This window comes from Mastacembelus armatus, chromosome 6, assembly GCF_900324485.2.
Source record: "Mastacembelus armatus chromosome 6, fMasArm1.2, whole genome shotgun sequence".
NCBI classification, from domain to species: Eukaryota; Metazoa; Chordata; class Actinopteri; order Synbranchiformes; family Mastacembelidae; genus Mastacembelus; species Mastacembelus armatus.
In genome coordinates this window covers 8,267,288-8,285,489 of record NC_046638.1, presented here as the reverse complement: position 1 = coordinate 8,285,489, position 18,202 = coordinate 8,267,288, and the positions used below count along the sequence as shown (strand labels likewise).

The following is an 18,202-nucleotide window of genomic DNA, read 5'->3' as shown; positions in this document are numbered from 1 at the left end:
CTCTGTGATGATAGCATAGAGGGAAAGTTCTCAAAAAACACAACACCCTGTATGTTGGCATGACTATAACTGGTATTTCTTTGTGTTTTTATCACAGTGAGATTTTAGTCTGGTGCAATATCTACAAAAAGCAACATTAAGAATTTTAACAAACTGGGACAATCAAGTCAAATTCAGTCAAAACAAAGAGCTGTTTCAACTACATGCCTTGTTAGATCTCATTAACTCATGTTCATTCATCCATGGAATTCAAGCAGCCACACAGACAAATAAAATCTCTGAATCCTTAAGGGTTTAACAAATGCTTCCCTCCTAAAACAACAAACTAGAATGTGACAGACATTATTAAATGAGGCAAAATGCTGCATGTGCCTTTAAGAGCACTATGTCGCGCTCTACATGTTTCTCTCTGAGCCTCATATGTGTTTATTGGCATCAGCCGTCCTCAGAGCTGAACAGAACAAGGACATCTTTTCCTTCACATCATTGGGATTAGTGGAAGAAATTCCATCTTCATTCTGCTGGCTGTCATCTCAGAAGACAAACTGGAAAGACAGCATGGACAGAGGATGGAAAGAAGATCCAGATAAGTCATAAGTTTGGATTACATAACTGATCACTATTTAGTTTCTTTTACAAATGAACAAGAAATGCGCTTCAGATCTCCTGGGAGATATGCCAATAATCCGAGGCTGCAGGCTTGTGAACAGCATCAAGTACTGTCATTTTGTTTCTTTCTAAGCGATGACTGAAGCCAGGGGTCAGATGAAGAGTTCACAGGCTGCATGCAGAACTTCAATCGGATGTCAGTCTGCCTTATTCAGCCCTGATGTCCCGTCTTCATCTACAAAACTCGGACAGAGCAACTTCAGGAGAGTCCACTCTGTCACAGAGGACAGCAGTCCCTATCCAATCCCTGGCCTAGCAGCAGACATCCTGCACATGCGAGTGAAAGAAGGAAGCAAAATCCGCAATTTACTGCGGTTTGCAATAGCTCGTATGGAAGAGGAGAGAAGAGACAGCAGCGGGACATCTCTGAGACAGGTGGTCTTCTCTGGCTCAGGTAGGGGACTCACAAAGACCATCACCTGTGTGGAGATTCTGAAACGTAAAGTGGGAGGGCTGCACCAGGTGTCCAAACTCTACTACAAGACTGTGAATGACATTTGGGAGAATCCACAACAGGAAGCACCAGATGTAACTGTGCAGAGGACTGTCCCTGCCATCTGTATCCTGCTCTCCAAAGACCCTCTGGATCCCCTGGAGCCTGGATACCAACCTCCCCAAACCAGGAGTTTTCCCACAGAGGACACAGAGAGATGTGAAGGTCTGGTTAGACCAGACCACAGCCCCTTCACAAAGCATGCAGCCAAGAGACTCTGTCTGGATGAATGGAGAGCATGTTCCCCATGAACATCCAAAATGTGACAATATTGTGAAATATCACAACATAGTAGGTTTCATCACTTTAAATACCTTGAAATTCCAGCTTTTATATTTTGTAAGAAATAACTGCCTCTGCCTCTAATGGCCAAAACAAAAACATTCTCTCAATTAACAGTCCACAATACAACATCAGTATGCAGCTCTGGTGATTTTTAAAGGTGATGAAACACTAAATAATCTTGAAACCAAACATGTGCATGTTGAAAACTGTACTTTGTCTTCTGAAGAACATAGTAACTTTGTTTTGAAATGTAATGTAATAATATAAGAACTTATTATAATGCAAAGAGAACTATCAAAGTACACAAAGTCAATGTAAATATTAACACTAATAGTCTTTATTCTGATTTTTTTTTTTTACTTTTGATTTAAGAACACACTGTAGTACTGGATAAAAAGACTACAATGTCTTGGTTCAGGGTTTATTTTTCACAATAATGGTGTCCCTTGTTATTTCTCTTTTATTGTAGAAATACACTTGCTTAGAAATGCATGACAACTAATGTTTTAGAGTAGAGAAGCACAATACAGGCAGTTTAAACATCTAAACCTGGGATTTCAGAGACACACCATTACCCCCTGTATCCAAAAAATGTCAATAGTTATTTTTTTTTCTTATAGTTGTTGGTTACAGTCTGTCAAAAGATGTAACCACTGTATGCTATATTTATTAGTGAGGCCATAGGCGAGGGAGGGCAATACATTTGTGCAATATTTCCAATGTTTCCATAGAAAGGGTAGCTAAATGTTATGAAGCATACCACATAATGATGTTTTGTAGCAGCTGCATTGTGTTTAAAGATCTGCTTGGTGTTTTTGTAGTATCAGAATAAAAAATAGTTTGGTTTCAGATAAAATGAGACAACTCTCTCTATAAACTATAATAGTTTGTCCAGCCCAACTATAAGTCCTCATTCTAAAACATATATTAACATAAACTTATATTGACACCATCTGTCACCCTCGTTTGCAGAAGGGTAACTTCCTGGTTGAAAATGTATTGGGCATGCAAGCAAACAACACAATATATATTTTCTCAAAAATCCACGTTTTACCCTTATCTAAAAAAAATGAACTTACATACTCATATAGCTACTTTCAACAAGGGTCATGAGGTCTCAGTAACTGATTTTATTAAGTTCAGATCACAACACGGAGACGCTTCAAAAGAGCACAGCATCCCACAACCACCCACGCATCCACACACTCAACACAGCCATCCATAACAGGTTAATTTACAACTGTATCCACAGCCACCAGCATGTTAATTCACTACCACCAGCTAACTCCATGTCAACATGTCGCTCAAACCTCCAAACATCCAAGCTGCTCCTTTATTGTCTTTCATCCAAGGATAAATCATGTTTTTTTTCCTAAATTTTATTTTATGCTGGTTTTCTTAATGTTTGTTATTTCCTGTAGGCTGATAGATATAACTACACCTGTCTCACATTTTCTAAGACTTTTAAATGGCATAAGGCTTTAAACCAGTTTAATTAGGCACGTTTGAGGCATTAATAGTAAGAGGGTTGTTTAAATAAAAAGTTAGATTGTTAAATAGTTTGTCAGTATCCTCAACATGCAATTGACTGGTTGATATAGTTGCTGTGGTATTTTTCCCAGATGATGCTTTTGACTGGTGATTAACACCCTCACAGTAAAACTCTTTTTAGGTTTAAGTGACTCACTCCTCCCTCAATGTTACTGATTTTGTCTGTAAATACTAATCAATGGGCAGCATGGTGGATTGGTGGTTGGCACTGTTGCCTCACAACAAGAGGGTTCCTGGTTCGAAATCCAGCAGGGGCCTTTCTGTGTGGAGTTTGTTACTCACCCACAGTCCAAAAACATGCATATCAGGTTCATAGGGGTGTGTGTGGTTGTGTGTCAATATGTGGCCCTGTGATGGACTGGTGACCTGTCCAGGGTGTACCCCTGCCTTTCACCCAAAGAGAGCTGGGATAGACTCCAGCAGATCCCTGTGATCCTAATTAGGTATAAATGGGTATAGATGATGGTTGGATAATAATAAATGTTCCACTATTGGCAGTTCGTCCTAAAATACATTCAGACCAATCAGAAAAAAATATTTCTATGGCTTGTCTTATTTCTAGGTCAAAGTCAAAACCAGGAGGCCAACATTACAGAAAAAACATCAATGAGCGGCAGTTTGCACATGCGCAGACGTGGATCGACTACGTGACCATCCAAGTTAGCGTTAGCTTCCTCCTGCAAAACCTCGCCGGTTCGTGTAGCAGGCTGTCCCGCAACATGTTCAGAGCTGCCGTCCGACTGTCTGTCTCCGGTGTCCGGAGTTTAACACGCACGCAACCAGGGTGTCAAGGTATTTGCTCATTTCGCTATTACCTGTTGTGATTTGGGAGCGTGAGACCTTTCTATCTGAAATGAAGCGTGGCTTTCTGTACATTGCGGTGTCTGCTAGGTTAGCTTAGCTTAGATTAGTTACCAGTCATTTAATGTTATAAATACCCTCCACACATAAAACGTGCTCATGCTTCAGTCAAACTGTGTAGGTTTTGTTTAACACGGTCATTAGCGATATAACCGGAATGTGTGTTGCTGTGAAATTGCCCCGGTGCTCCGCTCGGTGGTGTATGTGTCCTTGCCGTGACCCGATTGAAAGGCTCAGACTCGGGCCCTGTGATTGTGCTGCTGCTGCTAACATGCTAACAAGGTTAGTAGCTATAGTACTAGTTGGTCTCAAAGGTATTGATGTTGTTGACTTAACCACTGGTTTGTCGCAGACAGTAATATTCAGAAACTACACACATTGACCTCATGCTGTTAGTAGAAGCTACATTAAGCTCATTTATTAAGGAAATTACTCAGTGTAGGTGTCCTTGACTGTATGTGCACATCTCCATTAGCTGACACTAGAGCTATAATTATAGATGTTTTGTTTTATTCACGACACATTGACACACTCAACTAAATATTGTTTTTATTGTGCAGCTGTTTTGGCCTCAAGGTGTTACTCACATGGGAAGCAAGAGACGGATGAGGAGTTTGATGCCCGCTGGGTCACCTATTTCAACAAGCCAGACATCGATGCATGGGAGCTGAGAAAAGGTATGGAGCGATAAGGACACAGAATCGCCAAATTAGTATCCTTTAGAAATTAATGACTTTGAATACAGCTCTTTGTTTTGGCAAACGGTTGTGTGAGCAGCGCTGTCAACTGGAGAGTTTTGAGGCAATCAGTGAGGATGAATGTTGTATGACAGTATTAGATCAATACAGTTAAATAGTAGGACAAGATATGATTGAAAAATTATCTTATGGTAGGCTTATTCATTATGTGAGTTTCAGTACAGATACCAAACTGTATGTATTCAACATTGTAAATGTACACATTTTTGTATAAGTCCATATCTTCATTTAACAAGATAATTTTAGAATACTCAAATGTTCAGTGTTTGACAGGTTGCTATACAAGAACTTTGCCACAATAAATAGACTGAAATGTAAAGGTTGAAATCGATCTGAACAGGCAGTCAGTGAAAGTTTGATCTGTAGCTCAGACTGTACTTCCTGGAGCATAATTCAACTTGTCACTTAAACCGAAAGCATTTTTTTAAACGTAGGGCTGTTTTTGAATGCCACTAAGAGGAAAAACACACACAAAAGAATAGATGATTTTTGAGCTGTAAGACAGACAGGGAGCGAGGCTTATTTTCAGATGAGACATTACAGGACCACAAAGTTGAGGAAGAGACTCAGTAGGTAGGCCTTATGTTTACAATGCAATGTAAATGGGAAGTGGTTGGTTTTTCATCTTTAAAATGTTTAACAAGATGTAATGAGAAAAAGCCCACTCACTACTGCTGAAAGGTGAACACTAAAAACAAAAACAGGTCAAAAATGTAATTTTTTCAGTTTTAAAACATAATTTTCTGAAACTGCAGCATGCTGTAGTTTTTCAGCAAACATTACTTTAGCAAATTCTGTGGTTATTGGGGACTATTTTCATCTGTGGATTAATACAGATTGGGTGTGCAGCTGAGTATTTTTAACTCCACGGTGGAGTCTTTGGATCAGCTTAAAATAAACTACAGCACCGATACTCGTAATGGTGAAGTCACACAGTAGTGGTGTGACACACTTATGGAGGTCTGCAGTACAGAGGGATAAGCTACATAAATATCAGACTTTGACACTACATCTTTACATTACTGTTATTTCCTTCTTCAGGAATGAACACATTGATTGGTTACGATCTGGTACCTGAGCCAAAGATTCTTGAGGCAGCACTCAGGGCCTGTCGGAGGTTAAACGACTTGGCCAGCGCTATCCGAATTTTGGAAGCTGTGAAGGTGAGAGAAAAGGCAGCTTCTGAGCTGGGTAATAATTCAGAGAATATTGCTAACCAGCAGTTGACTGCCATAAGGTAATGATTAATGGATTTTACCATTGGGTATTTTCTCAGGACAAAGCCGGCCCTCATAAAGACATTTACCCATACGTGATCCAGGAACTGCGGCCAACTTTAGATGAGCTTGGCATCTCCACACCTGAAGAGCTCGGCATTGACAAACTATAAATGGTAAATATTAAAAGTCTCTGATGGGTCATGTGTTTATCCTTTCCATGTTTGTTGCAACATGGTTATCTAATAGACTTTTTCCTTTTTCAGATATCTGAGGGTGGATGTCCCCATGACGCAGAACCATTGTACTTACATGTTTGACTCATATAATACAGATGATATTTAATTTGGGCTTTATTATGTTTTTTTGCTTGTAAAATATTGATGAACCCAATAAAGGGAAATGTGTCTTTATTGAGTGTCACAAGTATTTCGGGATTTAAATTGCTTTAGAATTTATTGGAGCAATATATGACAAGTTGCTTTAATAGGGAGCAGAGCAGCACTTTGCATGTTGTCAGTTGCATTTTTGCCACCAGGGAGCAGCGTTTTCATATGAATGTAAAAATTCTACTGTATTCAATCTACATTACATCTGTTCATTTCAGGGAACATTTTCATGCTGGTGAAATAAACTCATTCAAATGGAAAATGGTGCAATGTTATTATCAACACAAAACAGGAGAACTGGAGAGACTTGTATGTATAAAATAATTTTTAAGACTAAAGGTGCTGGTAGCAGTTCATAGTAACTTGGGATTACTTTTTTTTTTAAACACTGTATTTCAACATAATAAACTAGTACTTTTATTAAATATATATTTTTGACTGAACAGCTTTATGAGTAGGAAATGCTCGAAGTTTTATCTACCTGTCATAAAGTTGTGATTGTCAAAAATATTAATATATTTAAATTTCTCAAAAACAACAGATATTCAAGTTAATCTTATGATTCTCTGTAGCCTTGGCCATTATCTTCACTGTGTCTGGGATTGACTGTGAGGCTCATCAGAGAAACACCATGTAAAGATAAGGAAAAGAAAACAGAATTAAAATTGGTTAACTAACACCACTTCACCAAGTGCACCCAGCAACTATTATTTCTTCTTCTGCTGCTTTTCAAAAGTAAAGCACAGCTGAGGGTTTGTATCCATGCCTTCAATATCCATGAATGCTCCCTCTCACTGCTGGAGTGATTTGCTCTTGACAATGCGTCTCAGTTTTAGTGAGACTTAGATCTTCATTTTGATTTTTGCTCACATCCTGTAATCAGTCAATGGACTTCTTATTGAAGAGTGGGACGCACAGTACCCACCTATTCCCAAAACAAGCATCCGCCCGCGTTTCTGCTGTGAAATGCGTCCAGTTCAACAGGGAATGAAACTACAATGTGGGCGCGGCCAGAACCATTTGCAATGTGGCCTAAACGCAGCAGCTCCGGACTAATTAATACTTTGTAGTGTGTGTGTGTGCGTGCGTGTGTTTTAGTAGAGGTTGGGCTGACTCGGTAGCCACACAAATAGGAGTGGTTTCATCTTCCATTCACAGAGATGCTAGTGAGAAAACCCACTTCACGAGCTTTACGCGCGGGGCGGGTCTTTCATTCATCCAAGTTGGGGGTGTGGGCCACTTCAGTGCCACAGTCAAAGATGTTTGAGTTTCCATGCGCAGGGAGGTGAAGCGCAGCGCGTTACTACTCCTCCTCCTCCTCCTCCTCCTGCTGCTGCTGCTGCTCCGGCCACTCTGGCCTCCGCACCACGGGGGATTTTAAATATCATTTAATCAGGAAATCATTTCTCTTTAAACAGAAGCTGGTCATGCTACGCGATTTATTTCTGCCGAAAGAAAGCAGGAAAAACTAGACACGACCTGGCGGCGGTGATGGATTTCTCAAAGACCCAGACGGTGAGTGTCGACGACTCTTGGGTAACGTTCCCACTCGTGTTTGTTACAGTAACAAAGAAATGCAGATTAATGTAGACATCAGGAACTAAAGAGTCAAGGATTTTTTTTTTTTTGCTTTGAAGCCATGTTTTCCCCATTTTTAATTTTTTTTTGGATGAGATTAATAAGTTTTCACAGCTACTGATGCCAAAAACATTTAATCAAACTACGACTTTATATGTCCCGTGAAATAAAGTTGATTTTCCTTAGACTCGACTTGCAAATAAGTCCTAAGCTCTTTCATATCTAAGTAGGTTTTCACAAAACAAGGACACATTGATCTTAGCATGAAGGGCTTCTAATAATTTATTCTAAACTAAATAAACGCGTTTTCTGTTAATAATTGTCTCAAGCCATTAAGCTTTGTTTCACTTTAATCCACCATTAATGTGCTGACTGAGGCTCTGATAAAGGTTCACTGTAAGTTTTGGTTTGGATCCTAAAACAAGTATGTAGAACTTTATTTAGGACAACATTGTAAAGGTTTAATTTACATTCTTTACACTACTTTGGATAATTTAGTATAACTAAAAACTGTGAATGGTGAAGAAAGAGTTGGTGATTTTTTGCTTTTTTTGTTTGGCTGTTTGTTTGTTTGTTTGTTTTTGGGTGTAGTCCAGTTTATCTGAGGAGGGCAGTTCAGCCAGGTGTCCGCAGTCCAGTCCTGCTGGGGTGAAGCTGGAGGCGATGATGGAGCAGCTGCAAAGACAACGAGAAGCCAAGCTGGAGATGAATCTGCAAGAGAAACAGCTTCTTCAAGCTCAGTTCCTGTTTGCTCAACACGCTGCTGCAGCGAGAGCCTCTGGCTCCAAAACAGACTCTGCATTATTTGGCAAATTAGATGGACACATGTACCAAGCAGCTCAACATGCTCTGAGCAGCTGCCTGAGAAGAATAGATCCTGATGAAGATGAGGAAGACTCAGATGAAGAGGAGCAGGAGATGATGGGGAATGATGAGGTGGAGGAAGATGAAGATGAAGAAGAGGAGGAGGGGGAGGAGAACGGGCCTCCTCAGCAGGTGAAGAAGCCTCGACTCCAGCAGGTTCCAGGCTTCCTCTTCCCTCCTTATGCCACATCTCAGTCGTCCGCTGTGAAGCAAAGGCCCGAACCTCCAGCATTAAAGCAGGAGCATGAGGAGAAGGAGGTGCTGTCTCCTGCAGGTCAACACACCTTCACATCACCCAATGGCTTCTCTGACTGGGGCTGTGATGAGCCATTTAAACAAGTAAGTGGGAAGGAACAAGGAAGAGCTATATTGTTGTCTTTGTTACGTGGTTTATCTTTTGGAGTTATTTCAGTTTTTCTTTCATAAATTACAAATACATCAAATCCAGTGTATTATCTCTGCCCACTGATTCTATATAGATATAACCACAGACTGATGTCGAAAGTAACATCTGTAACTCCACTCTTTAGTTTGTGTGTGCTCTGACTCTCACTATAAATTGTTGACTACTTCTGCCTCTTGTTTTCTCACGTGGAGGACGGAGCATGCCCCTTTGGCAATTTGCCCAAACCCGTTCATGTTTAATTACCGACCGGGCCAGAGATTTCTCCTTCTGCCGTACTCCGCCTCATGTCTCGCACCTTTTGAGGAAAAACGTGCTTACCACCAGTCGAGCTAATTGCTCTTGGCTTTGGTCCAGTCCTAACTGTTCAAAGCTTGTGGTTCAGGCCTGACAGACATGGAGTTGAAATGAAAGCAGAGGAATTACTGAATTAGCCTCAAGTGTGTATATCAAACCTTCAAGCTTAATGCTTCAAACATTAACTGCTGTAAAAGGAAATGTTGGAGTCACTCAGTTGTCATTTAAAATGTAAAGCAGGTTTTAAACATTGGATCCAAAGCTGGTATTTATGCTCTTTGTTTTCAAGCTGGTATATTTAACTACTTATAGGAACCAGAGGGTCTCCTCATTGATTTTTTTTTTTTTTTCTCCCCTTCATTATGTGGAACAATCTGATTGGTTCTTGTGTGAGTATGTTTTCCTTGAAAGGCCCCACTTCATACATTATGATTAATGAGGCCTGGGACAGCCGGGTTAGCACCTCACAGCATGATGGCAAGCTGCTACTCATGAAGTTTACTCAGAGTAGTTTCATTTTCAGCAGGATGGGCTTTTGGTGCTAGTTATCAGGAGTGTTGCACATCTCTTGTTTACTGTGTTCTGATATTTCATATTCTCTTGTGGTTTTCTTTTTAGCACACCCCCACAGTACCTGCTTTTGGTAAAAGTTACACAGGGAAGAATGAATTTAGGGGTCATTTGAAGTCAGATGGTTTCCCTTTTTTAAAACCCTGAACTGCCTGAAAACTCAATGCTGCTGTAGCTGAAACTCATTGGATGGTTTTGCATAATTGAGCTGTTGCTTGGCAACACTAAATGGCAGTGTAATTCAACTGCAGGTAATCAATACATTATATGGCCACTGCAGTGAGACTGTGTGTCTTTTTCTCGCAGCACATAGAATCTGTTATGAATTAAAGTCCCAGTTTCCAGCACAGCAAGGGGCCAGATAAATGATCCCGACTTGTTTTTGGTGACTAAAGGCTCAATAATTTGATTTGGATTAAAAAGTGGGTGCCTCCTGTGGTCACACTGAAATTTGGTGAGGGCTAAGTTTTTCATTGTCGCTTTGCTGGAGAAGCTGAATTATTTTAATGAAGCCAATTATAAGAGGAAGTTTCCAGTTAGTGTTAATGTTTGAGAATTTTAATGGAGTATTTCCCGTTTTCAAATGATGTCTGATGTCTGTTTTTATCTTGATCAGCTGCCAACAGACTCACTTTCACAGAACGCTTTGTGTATACTAATCTCCATAACCCAATAATTTGTCATTTAAATACAAAAAAAATAATCTAAACACCCAATTAAAACTACGCTTTTTTTTTTGCTTTTTTTTTTAACAAAACAAAACAAAAGAAACCTTTTCCTGACCTATATGCTGAATACTATCTGGATTCCCAGAGCTCGATGTGTGAAAGCTCTGTGAGCAATTAACTGAAAGCTCTTTGTTAATAGATCCACAGTAGGTCTCACTTGCTCATCAATAAGGGGGGGAAGGGTTTTATTTCCATTTGATGGTGAAAAGACTGGGATGTTTATCTAGCTTCACATCAATAGGCTTTCTGCTGGGGGGAGTAGAAGTCCTTTATTAGAAATTCTAAGCTAAAGCTATTAGATGTGTCAACAGCTCTGCCACAACAGGGGCAGAGTCTTGTGTGCAAAGTGGATACATACAGTTATACTGTTTAACCAGTTTAACAACTAAAAACTGAATTTAAAGAGGTAAAGTTGGTATTTACAGGCGTTACCCAGCCAGGCTATACTTATATCCCAACTTCTGCAGTTAGGATATGTGGAAAGATCTTAGAGTAGCCTAAATAATAATACAAAATATTTAAATTACAGTTTCATATTCACAATGGATCTTCATATTGATTCAGATATAATGGATGTGTAAGAGTGTGAAACTAAAAGAATAAATGGCTTAAAGTAAATCAAAAATGTAGAGATAGCAAAAATGTGATAGATAAGCAGATGAGGTAGTTAGACAAATGTGATATATTGGCAACTAAAATTAAAACTGTAAATTTGACCAAATGGACCTAACCATTGTGAGTTAAACTGTATGAAATATTGCTATGACCAGATCCACCACTATACAGACAGTGGTGTTAAATGACATCCTGCTCAAAATCAGATGAACTCTGTGTGTATGTGTGCGGGTGAATCTTAAAACAAAGAGTGGGACTTCACGTTACGATGCAGCTGTTGGTTGTGTGTCAGTATTTGCAATCTGAATTGTGTTTTTACTATAAACATGAGGAGAGTTACAGTTGGTCCGGAAGCCAACAGATATTCACTTCTTACATACGTTATAGGTCGAAGGGTGAGATGTTGTCATTACCCGTCCCAGTTTTAATCACCTTGCTATGTCAAATCTTTAGTGAATGTGATAACGTGACAGCGAATACAACATGAAATATTTAAAAGACAAATATCAAGTTAAATCATTATAAGGTGAAAACAGTCAAGGATATAAAACTGTCCATTACTTTGATTAACCGGAAGAATGATAATTGAAGCATTTGATTCTGGCAAAAAAAAAAAAAAAAAAGCCTGTTTTGTTGTCTAAAATACCCATACTTGTTTTAATATAAAACAAGAACACTTGCACTCACTTGCATGCCAAGAAGTGCCTCTCAAACGCCTACAGAAGGCAAACCAGTAACAGATATGCAAGAAGGAAAATAACGTCATAAGCTGCACCTAAATCAGCATGACTCCTAAAAATGAAATGTAGTGACAGCTTTGAATAAAGATATGATAGCATCAAAAAACATCCTGTTCTTAATGTTAATGTTATTATATTCTTAAGCCTCTTTCCCTCTAGTCATTTGATACTTGTTTCATACTTGTCTCATGATACAGTTTTCAGTGTAAATGGGACAATAACCTTTCATGGTTACACACAGCCCTTCACTCACATTTTAACCTTTGACTGTCATGTTAAGGTGGAAATGATGGGACAACAAGATGTCATTTTAAACTGCCTGATGAGCAACAAGCACGGGTCTTTCATTAATGTCCTTTTTACTGTGCCCAACTTTAAACGGACACGTACTTAAAAAACAAAAAACAAAAACGCATTTATGTATACACAACACAGCGGAGCAGGCGGCCGGATGCTTTCACTGACCAGCTGTTTGCTGCAGGAGAGTCTGATAGTGGTTTTCGTGCTGGGAAAAAAGCAGGTTTGCACACAGGACGTGGGAAGCACAAAGTCCAGTGTCCTTGAGGAAAATATGACAAATAAAGGGAAGCTGTAAATAGAAATCATATCTCACAGAGGACACAACATCCTAGTGTTCTAATTTTCTGACTTTAATAATCTCTTCAATCCCCCCCCATGTCCAGACATGTCTGGTGGTCATATACGGTATAAAATAGGACCATCCATGGCACAGGAACATCCACTCTGCATCTGAAATATTCTCTCTGAAAATTAACTTCCCATATTTTTGGCACTCCATCCTCAATAATCCTCTTCATATGAAGCAGACCCATGGCAGGATCTGCAGGATACACTGCTCGCTGATGTTTCTCTCTGTGGATTTATTTAGAGAGGGAGCACCATGTGGGCTGAGGAGAATGATGGTGGAAAAGTAAAAGGAGAACCATCCAAGGACTTTGCCAAGGTCAGTAGATTTGGTAGACCTGTGTAAACATGAAAATGGCTAAAATCATCACAGGTTAACAGCTGTCCAGCTTGTTGTTTATGGGTGGTTTTTAAATTACAGCTTTATGAACTGGATAATGACCCACAACGGAAGGAGTTTCTTGATGAACTCTTTGTCTTCATGCAGAAACGAGGTAAGATTCAGAGTTTGTCTTTTTTTAAATACTTCTTAATGTTTCTTTCCGAAATTATCAACCCAGGTCTTTGTTGTTTCTAATGAGTATTAAAAAAAACCAATGTAGTGGTGTGAGTGATCATCAGTGAATAAATGTTATGTTCATTTGAACTGATATTTAATTTCTGCTGCAAACAAAGTTCAATTGATTGCTGCCAAATTGTTCGCACTGTTATATTAAAATTAAAAGCTGAATTAAACTGTTAAAATGTCATATAATCAATAAAAATGGTTTCTCAAATTAGGTTGTTTTAAATTTCCTGAAATATATTATATTAATTTACTGAGTTAAATTTGAAATGTAAAAAATCTAAAAAACTTGGGATTTTTATTTGCCTAAAACAGTAAAAGTTTCAGAATAAGCCCCAATTAGCAAAAGTAATGTGGCTGAAATACTTTTTAACTTTCATGCCTTTAATCCTATAGTTCAGTATCGCGTGTTACACCTGCAGATTAACTAGGTTCAGTGTAAACAAAGACATTGTCAAACGAACAAGGACAAAGGTCATGGACATGGCAAATGTGTGTATGTGTGTCTGTGGCATTTGTTTGTCTTAAGCAAAAATTAATCTTATTTCTCTAACTGCATTATAGACTCACTCCTTAATTGGCTTTTCTCCAAATTGGGATCAGAAAGGTCAGCTGTTAAAGCAACGATTAGCAGGCACTGCTGGCCCTAAAATCATCCCTCCCCCTGTGCTCAAATCAATGCAGTAACAGCAGCCCTGTTGTGGACTTATCTTCACCTCCATCCATCTGAAATGAGCTTCATTAGATCAGTCTGTCCACAGAGATTATACATGCTACAACATATTACCTAACATTAATCTGAGGTGGACCCTGAGATGAGAAGATCAACCAATTCCCCTTTTTATCTTTCTTAGTAATGGTTTTTCAAGAAAACTCTGTTTTATGCTAAAGTTTCAGGAGAATTCAAAGCAAAGTAATACATTTTACTGCACTTATCTTCCTTTTTTTTTTTTTCCAGGAACTCCTGTGAACCGCATCCCCATCATGGCGAAGCAGGTGCTGGATCTGTACAAGCTTTATAAGCTTGTGACCGACAAAGGAGGCTTGGTGGAGGTTATAAACAAGAAGATCTGGAGGGAAATCACTAAAGGTCTCAATCTCCCCACATCGATCACCAGTGCAGCCTTCACCCTCCGCACCCAGTAGGTTGCTCTCAGCTTTATAGCATAAAACTTTAAAAAGCTCTGCTGTTGACAGACAAAGAAAGAATGAAAGGAGCTCCAGTAGCTTGTAATAATATTTTAATAGAGTTTAATGTGTTGAAATTAGCGTAGTTTTCACTTTACGATACTTTCTCCTGGTTGAATCCAAGTTGAGGGAGCAACTTAATAATGCTGCTTTCATATATTTCATTATATTTTTAACCTTTGTAGCGATAGACAATAATAATGTATACAGGTTCTTTCATATGTACAAGCCAAACCCACCAGATTTGCTCATTCTTTTAGTTTAGTTTACAATAATTTTGATTATATATGTGCAAGTTTAGTGTTTGTGTTTAGTGAGTTTTGGTGGTACTTAAACCCACATGCTTGGTACAGCACAAGTAAATTACATTTTTCTAAGCCTGTGAAATGTGGATCGGTTCTTGTCCAAGTTTGAAGACTTTGTAAATGATTGGGTTAAGCAAGTTTGTAAAACTAGTTTAAAAAGGAAACACACCTAAAAGATTTTTTGTGTTAAAAATCTTTAATTCCCAGTTTTTGTTTATTTTAAATGATAACTAACTAGCATCTGAAACTGTGATGCAAAATTTTCCCTGTAGGTATATGAAGTACCTGTACCCATTCGAGTGTGAGAAGAAGGGGCTCAGTTCTCCTGGTGAGCTGCAGGCTGCTATAGACAGTAACCGCAGAGAAAGTCGACGTCCCAGCTACACCAGCAGCCTCTACCGCTACTCTCCCTCCCCGAGCTCTGCACCACACACCCTGCTCCCTTCTTCCACATTGCAAAGCACCCCAACCAGACACAATGGCCTGAATGCATCTGCCAGTCCAAATCTAAAGAGAAACACAGGTATGATGTATGATGCTACTTTGAATGTATTGTGTAATGTTTTTAATTAACAAATAGTGATTTGGAAGCATGAACTGGGCACCAGTATGAAGCCACTGCTGCTCTGTAGAGTGGTGTAACAAGGTGACTACTAAAAAGGTGAACATGCATTGACCACCTGAAGAACTAAAAGATGGATTTGGATGGAACAGCAAAGTATTTTATGTCTTTAAGTTCAAGTGGCTCAAACAGATGACTATAAGGTCCCTCCCAGGGGGACAAAATTATGGGCTGGTACAGTTGTATCTAAAAGACATTTTTTTAAAAATTTCTTTTTCTCTGTGTCTTTATGACATTCAGCTTTTTTCCCACTTCCTTTTTCCTAATCAGATGAGACACCGACATCTGTACTACCCACCCTGCCCCCCATGGCTCTGGCCTTAGGGCAGCAGCAGCAGCAGCAGCTGGCACAAGCTGCTGCTTTAGAGCATCTTAAAGAGAGGCTAGAGCGAGGGGCAGGGGGAGCTGCAGCTGATGGCCCAGAACAGAAAATGATGCGGCTGGCGGAGGAGCAGCAGCGCCTCATGCAGCAAGCTCTCCAACAAAACCTCCTGGCCATGGCCTCTCACTTCAACCCAATGAACTTTAAGCTTAACAATGGACATGGTGAGCTGCCTAGACATTACAGACCTTCTCAAACATGACCACAGGAAAGTCAGTTAATTGCAGTTTTTCATTGTTCTCCCCTAGAAAGCAAAGAGGACTTGTCTCTGAGTATCTCCACTAATGGAGCTGCCAGTATCAGTGTATCTGTGGCAGTCAACGGTACTGTTTACTCAGGTAAGTCTTTACATTTCAAGGTTTTGCCTTCTTGTGTTTCTTGGTAGGATTCTTAAGGAATAAAATGAACAGATAGTAAATGTATTTTTTTTCTATTAAATTTATATTTTAGGTTAAAAGCACAGTATTTGGGAAAATGCCTACTTTCTTCCGTATTATTAGAAAATGCATATAAGTCAAGAGCAGAAACCAATAGCCTGGATGTATCAAGATGATCAAAATCCTGCCTACCAGCACCCCTAAAGTTCTCCACTGAAACCTAATCACTAGTTTGTAGGCACAGAAACTGTAAAAGTGTGTCAGAACAACACATTGTGACTTTTGTGAGCTTTAGAAAGGTTGATAGTCAGCTTTTAACTTGAGGTACTTTGATTGCTGTTTCAATTTATTTACCATCTCTGTGATATACTAGGCTAGCCACCTGCTGACTCAAACTTTATACAGCATATAAGATAAAGATCTGAACATGATTTTGATAGTATTGATAAGAAAGTGATGTGTTGTTTTTTTTTTTTTTTTATCCAACACGTGAAACTGTTGCCATAATACCTCTGTAATTGTTTTTTCATGGCGCTCCATATAATTTACATGGAGAAATCAAGACAAAATTCTACATTGACTTAACCTTGAAATGATAAATTATGCAACTGTAACAAGCTACTCATACAACACATACAATCACACAATATGTGACTGTTAATGATCTTGTCTTTGTAGGTACGCTGTTTGCCCAGAAGTCGGGTGCTTCTGTTGCTTCACAGGCTGTAACTCTGGCAGGAACAAGTGGTTTCAGTGCCCTCTCTTCTTCGCACAGTCCCTCCTCTTCATCTTCCACTTCCTCAAAGGGACCAAATTGAGGCTCACTGGCTTTTAAATCTGTTCTGAGCAAAGTTATTACAAAATATACCTCTCAGACAAGACGTTATATGAACTGTAGACATGGATGGAATACTAAACGGGGCTACCCAGCATAGGCCCATGGGCCCAAGCAATCAGGGGGCCCCTAGACCAGAAAACCTTACTGCTGGAAAGTAAAAAAAAAAAAGATTACAAAAGACACAGAATGCAAAAAAAAAATAGATGCAAAACTATATGAAAGTACTAAAAAGAAAACAACAGCAGAAATATGAAAAACAACCAAATAAAACACAAAGAAAGTAAAATAAGTGGAAAATGACTACAAACAGATGTAAAATGACATAAAACGGACACAAAACACAAAGTGATTACATGTCATGTCTTGTTTTGAGGAGTTGGGGCCTTTTAGATGCCTGTGCCCAGGGGCCCATTGTCTTTTAATCCATCCATGACTCTGACATAAGGAAAGTCAGCTGCACAAATGAAGCAATTGATTTTTTTTTTAATTCTAGCATTGTTTTCCATTAATTTGACTGTAATGTGTTTTAAAAGAGTCTTGTCATGAAGAGAGTGACGTTTGATCCCAAAGGCTTCCATATCGACTGTAATGTAGATGCAGATCACAATTTGCCTTAGTACCTGTTAAAAGCCCTTTGGCATTGATGTGTAAAGGGTTTTGTGAGGTTTGTTCAGAAGTGTCTTTTGAGCAGAAATGTGCACAGTGAGAAGCAATGCTAAGCTTATGTGCTAAGGTGAGAATTACATTATTAAACAGGTCTTTGGTGCCCATAGTATCCAAAAGTTTTGCTGAAGCCATTTTGTATACGGTACCTCTTGTACTATCAGTTTCTGCAACAATGCTGTTTCCTAAAGAATCCAGTGAAATTTAAAAGAAATTAATTCCAAGATGGTTTAATTAAAATAATAATAATAATAATTTCCCACAGCCTTATATTTTATGGCAGCTCTGAATCAAAGGCCAATGATACATTTACTTCAAAAGACTTCCCATGATGTTAATTTTCTTGGGAATTTCTTCCACACTCAGGAATGTCCTCTGGGCTCATTATTGTTACACTGTATCTCATAATATATTGCTGTATTGTATTTGTATTTGAAACACAGAATGTATTGTCAATGACCTTAAGATTTTGACGAGCGAACACTGAAACAGTGCTACCTCATTCTTCTACCGATAAATATGCAATAATCAATGCAGCATGAGTTGATATAGTCATTTGCTCAGATGTACTGTATGTGGACAATCACGTTGACTTGCTG

The 18,202-nt window shown here is 39.0% G+C and overlaps 3 protein-coding genes across 3 annotated transcripts; all 3 read left to right on the top strand.

Moving 5' to 3' along the window:
- Positions 1-744: 744 nt before the first annotated feature.
- On the top strand, positions 745-1,413 carry rpp25a (ribonuclease P/MRP subunit p25, a). Its single transcript, XM_026311145.1, has one exon. The coding sequence runs from the start codon at positions 745-747 to the stop codon at positions 1,411-1,413; it is 669 nt and encodes a 222-aa protein (XP_026166930.1).
- A 2,224-nt stretch (positions 1,414-3,637) lies between these two features.
- On the top strand, positions 3,638-6,247 carry cox5aa (cytochrome c oxidase subunit 5Aa). Its single transcript, XM_026310400.1, has 5 exons — positions 3,638-3,790; positions 4,420-4,536; positions 5,659-5,780; positions 5,894-6,010; positions 6,101-6,247. Exons 1-4 carry the CDS (start codon positions 3,718-3,720, stop codon positions 6,005-6,007), a joined length of 426 nt encoding a protein of 141 aa, XP_026166185.1. The 5' UTR covers positions 3,638-3,717; the 3' UTR covers positions 6,008-6,010; positions 6,101-6,247.
- A 1,467-nt stretch (positions 6,248-7,714) lies between these two features.
- LOC113133043 (AT-rich interactive domain-containing protein 3B-like) lies at positions 7,715-16,920 on the top strand. The gene is made up of 9 exons (XM_026311562.1): positions 7,715-7,738; positions 8,393-9,004; positions 12,908-12,982; positions 13,085-13,157; positions 14,187-14,370; positions 14,994-15,244; positions 15,614-15,889; positions 15,974-16,063; positions 16,781-16,920. The coding sequence occupies exons 1-9, from the start codon at positions 7,715-7,717 to the stop codon at positions 16,918-16,920; spliced, it is 1,725 nt and encodes a 574-aa protein (XP_026167347.1).
- Positions 16,921-18,202: the final 1,282 nt, after the last annotated feature.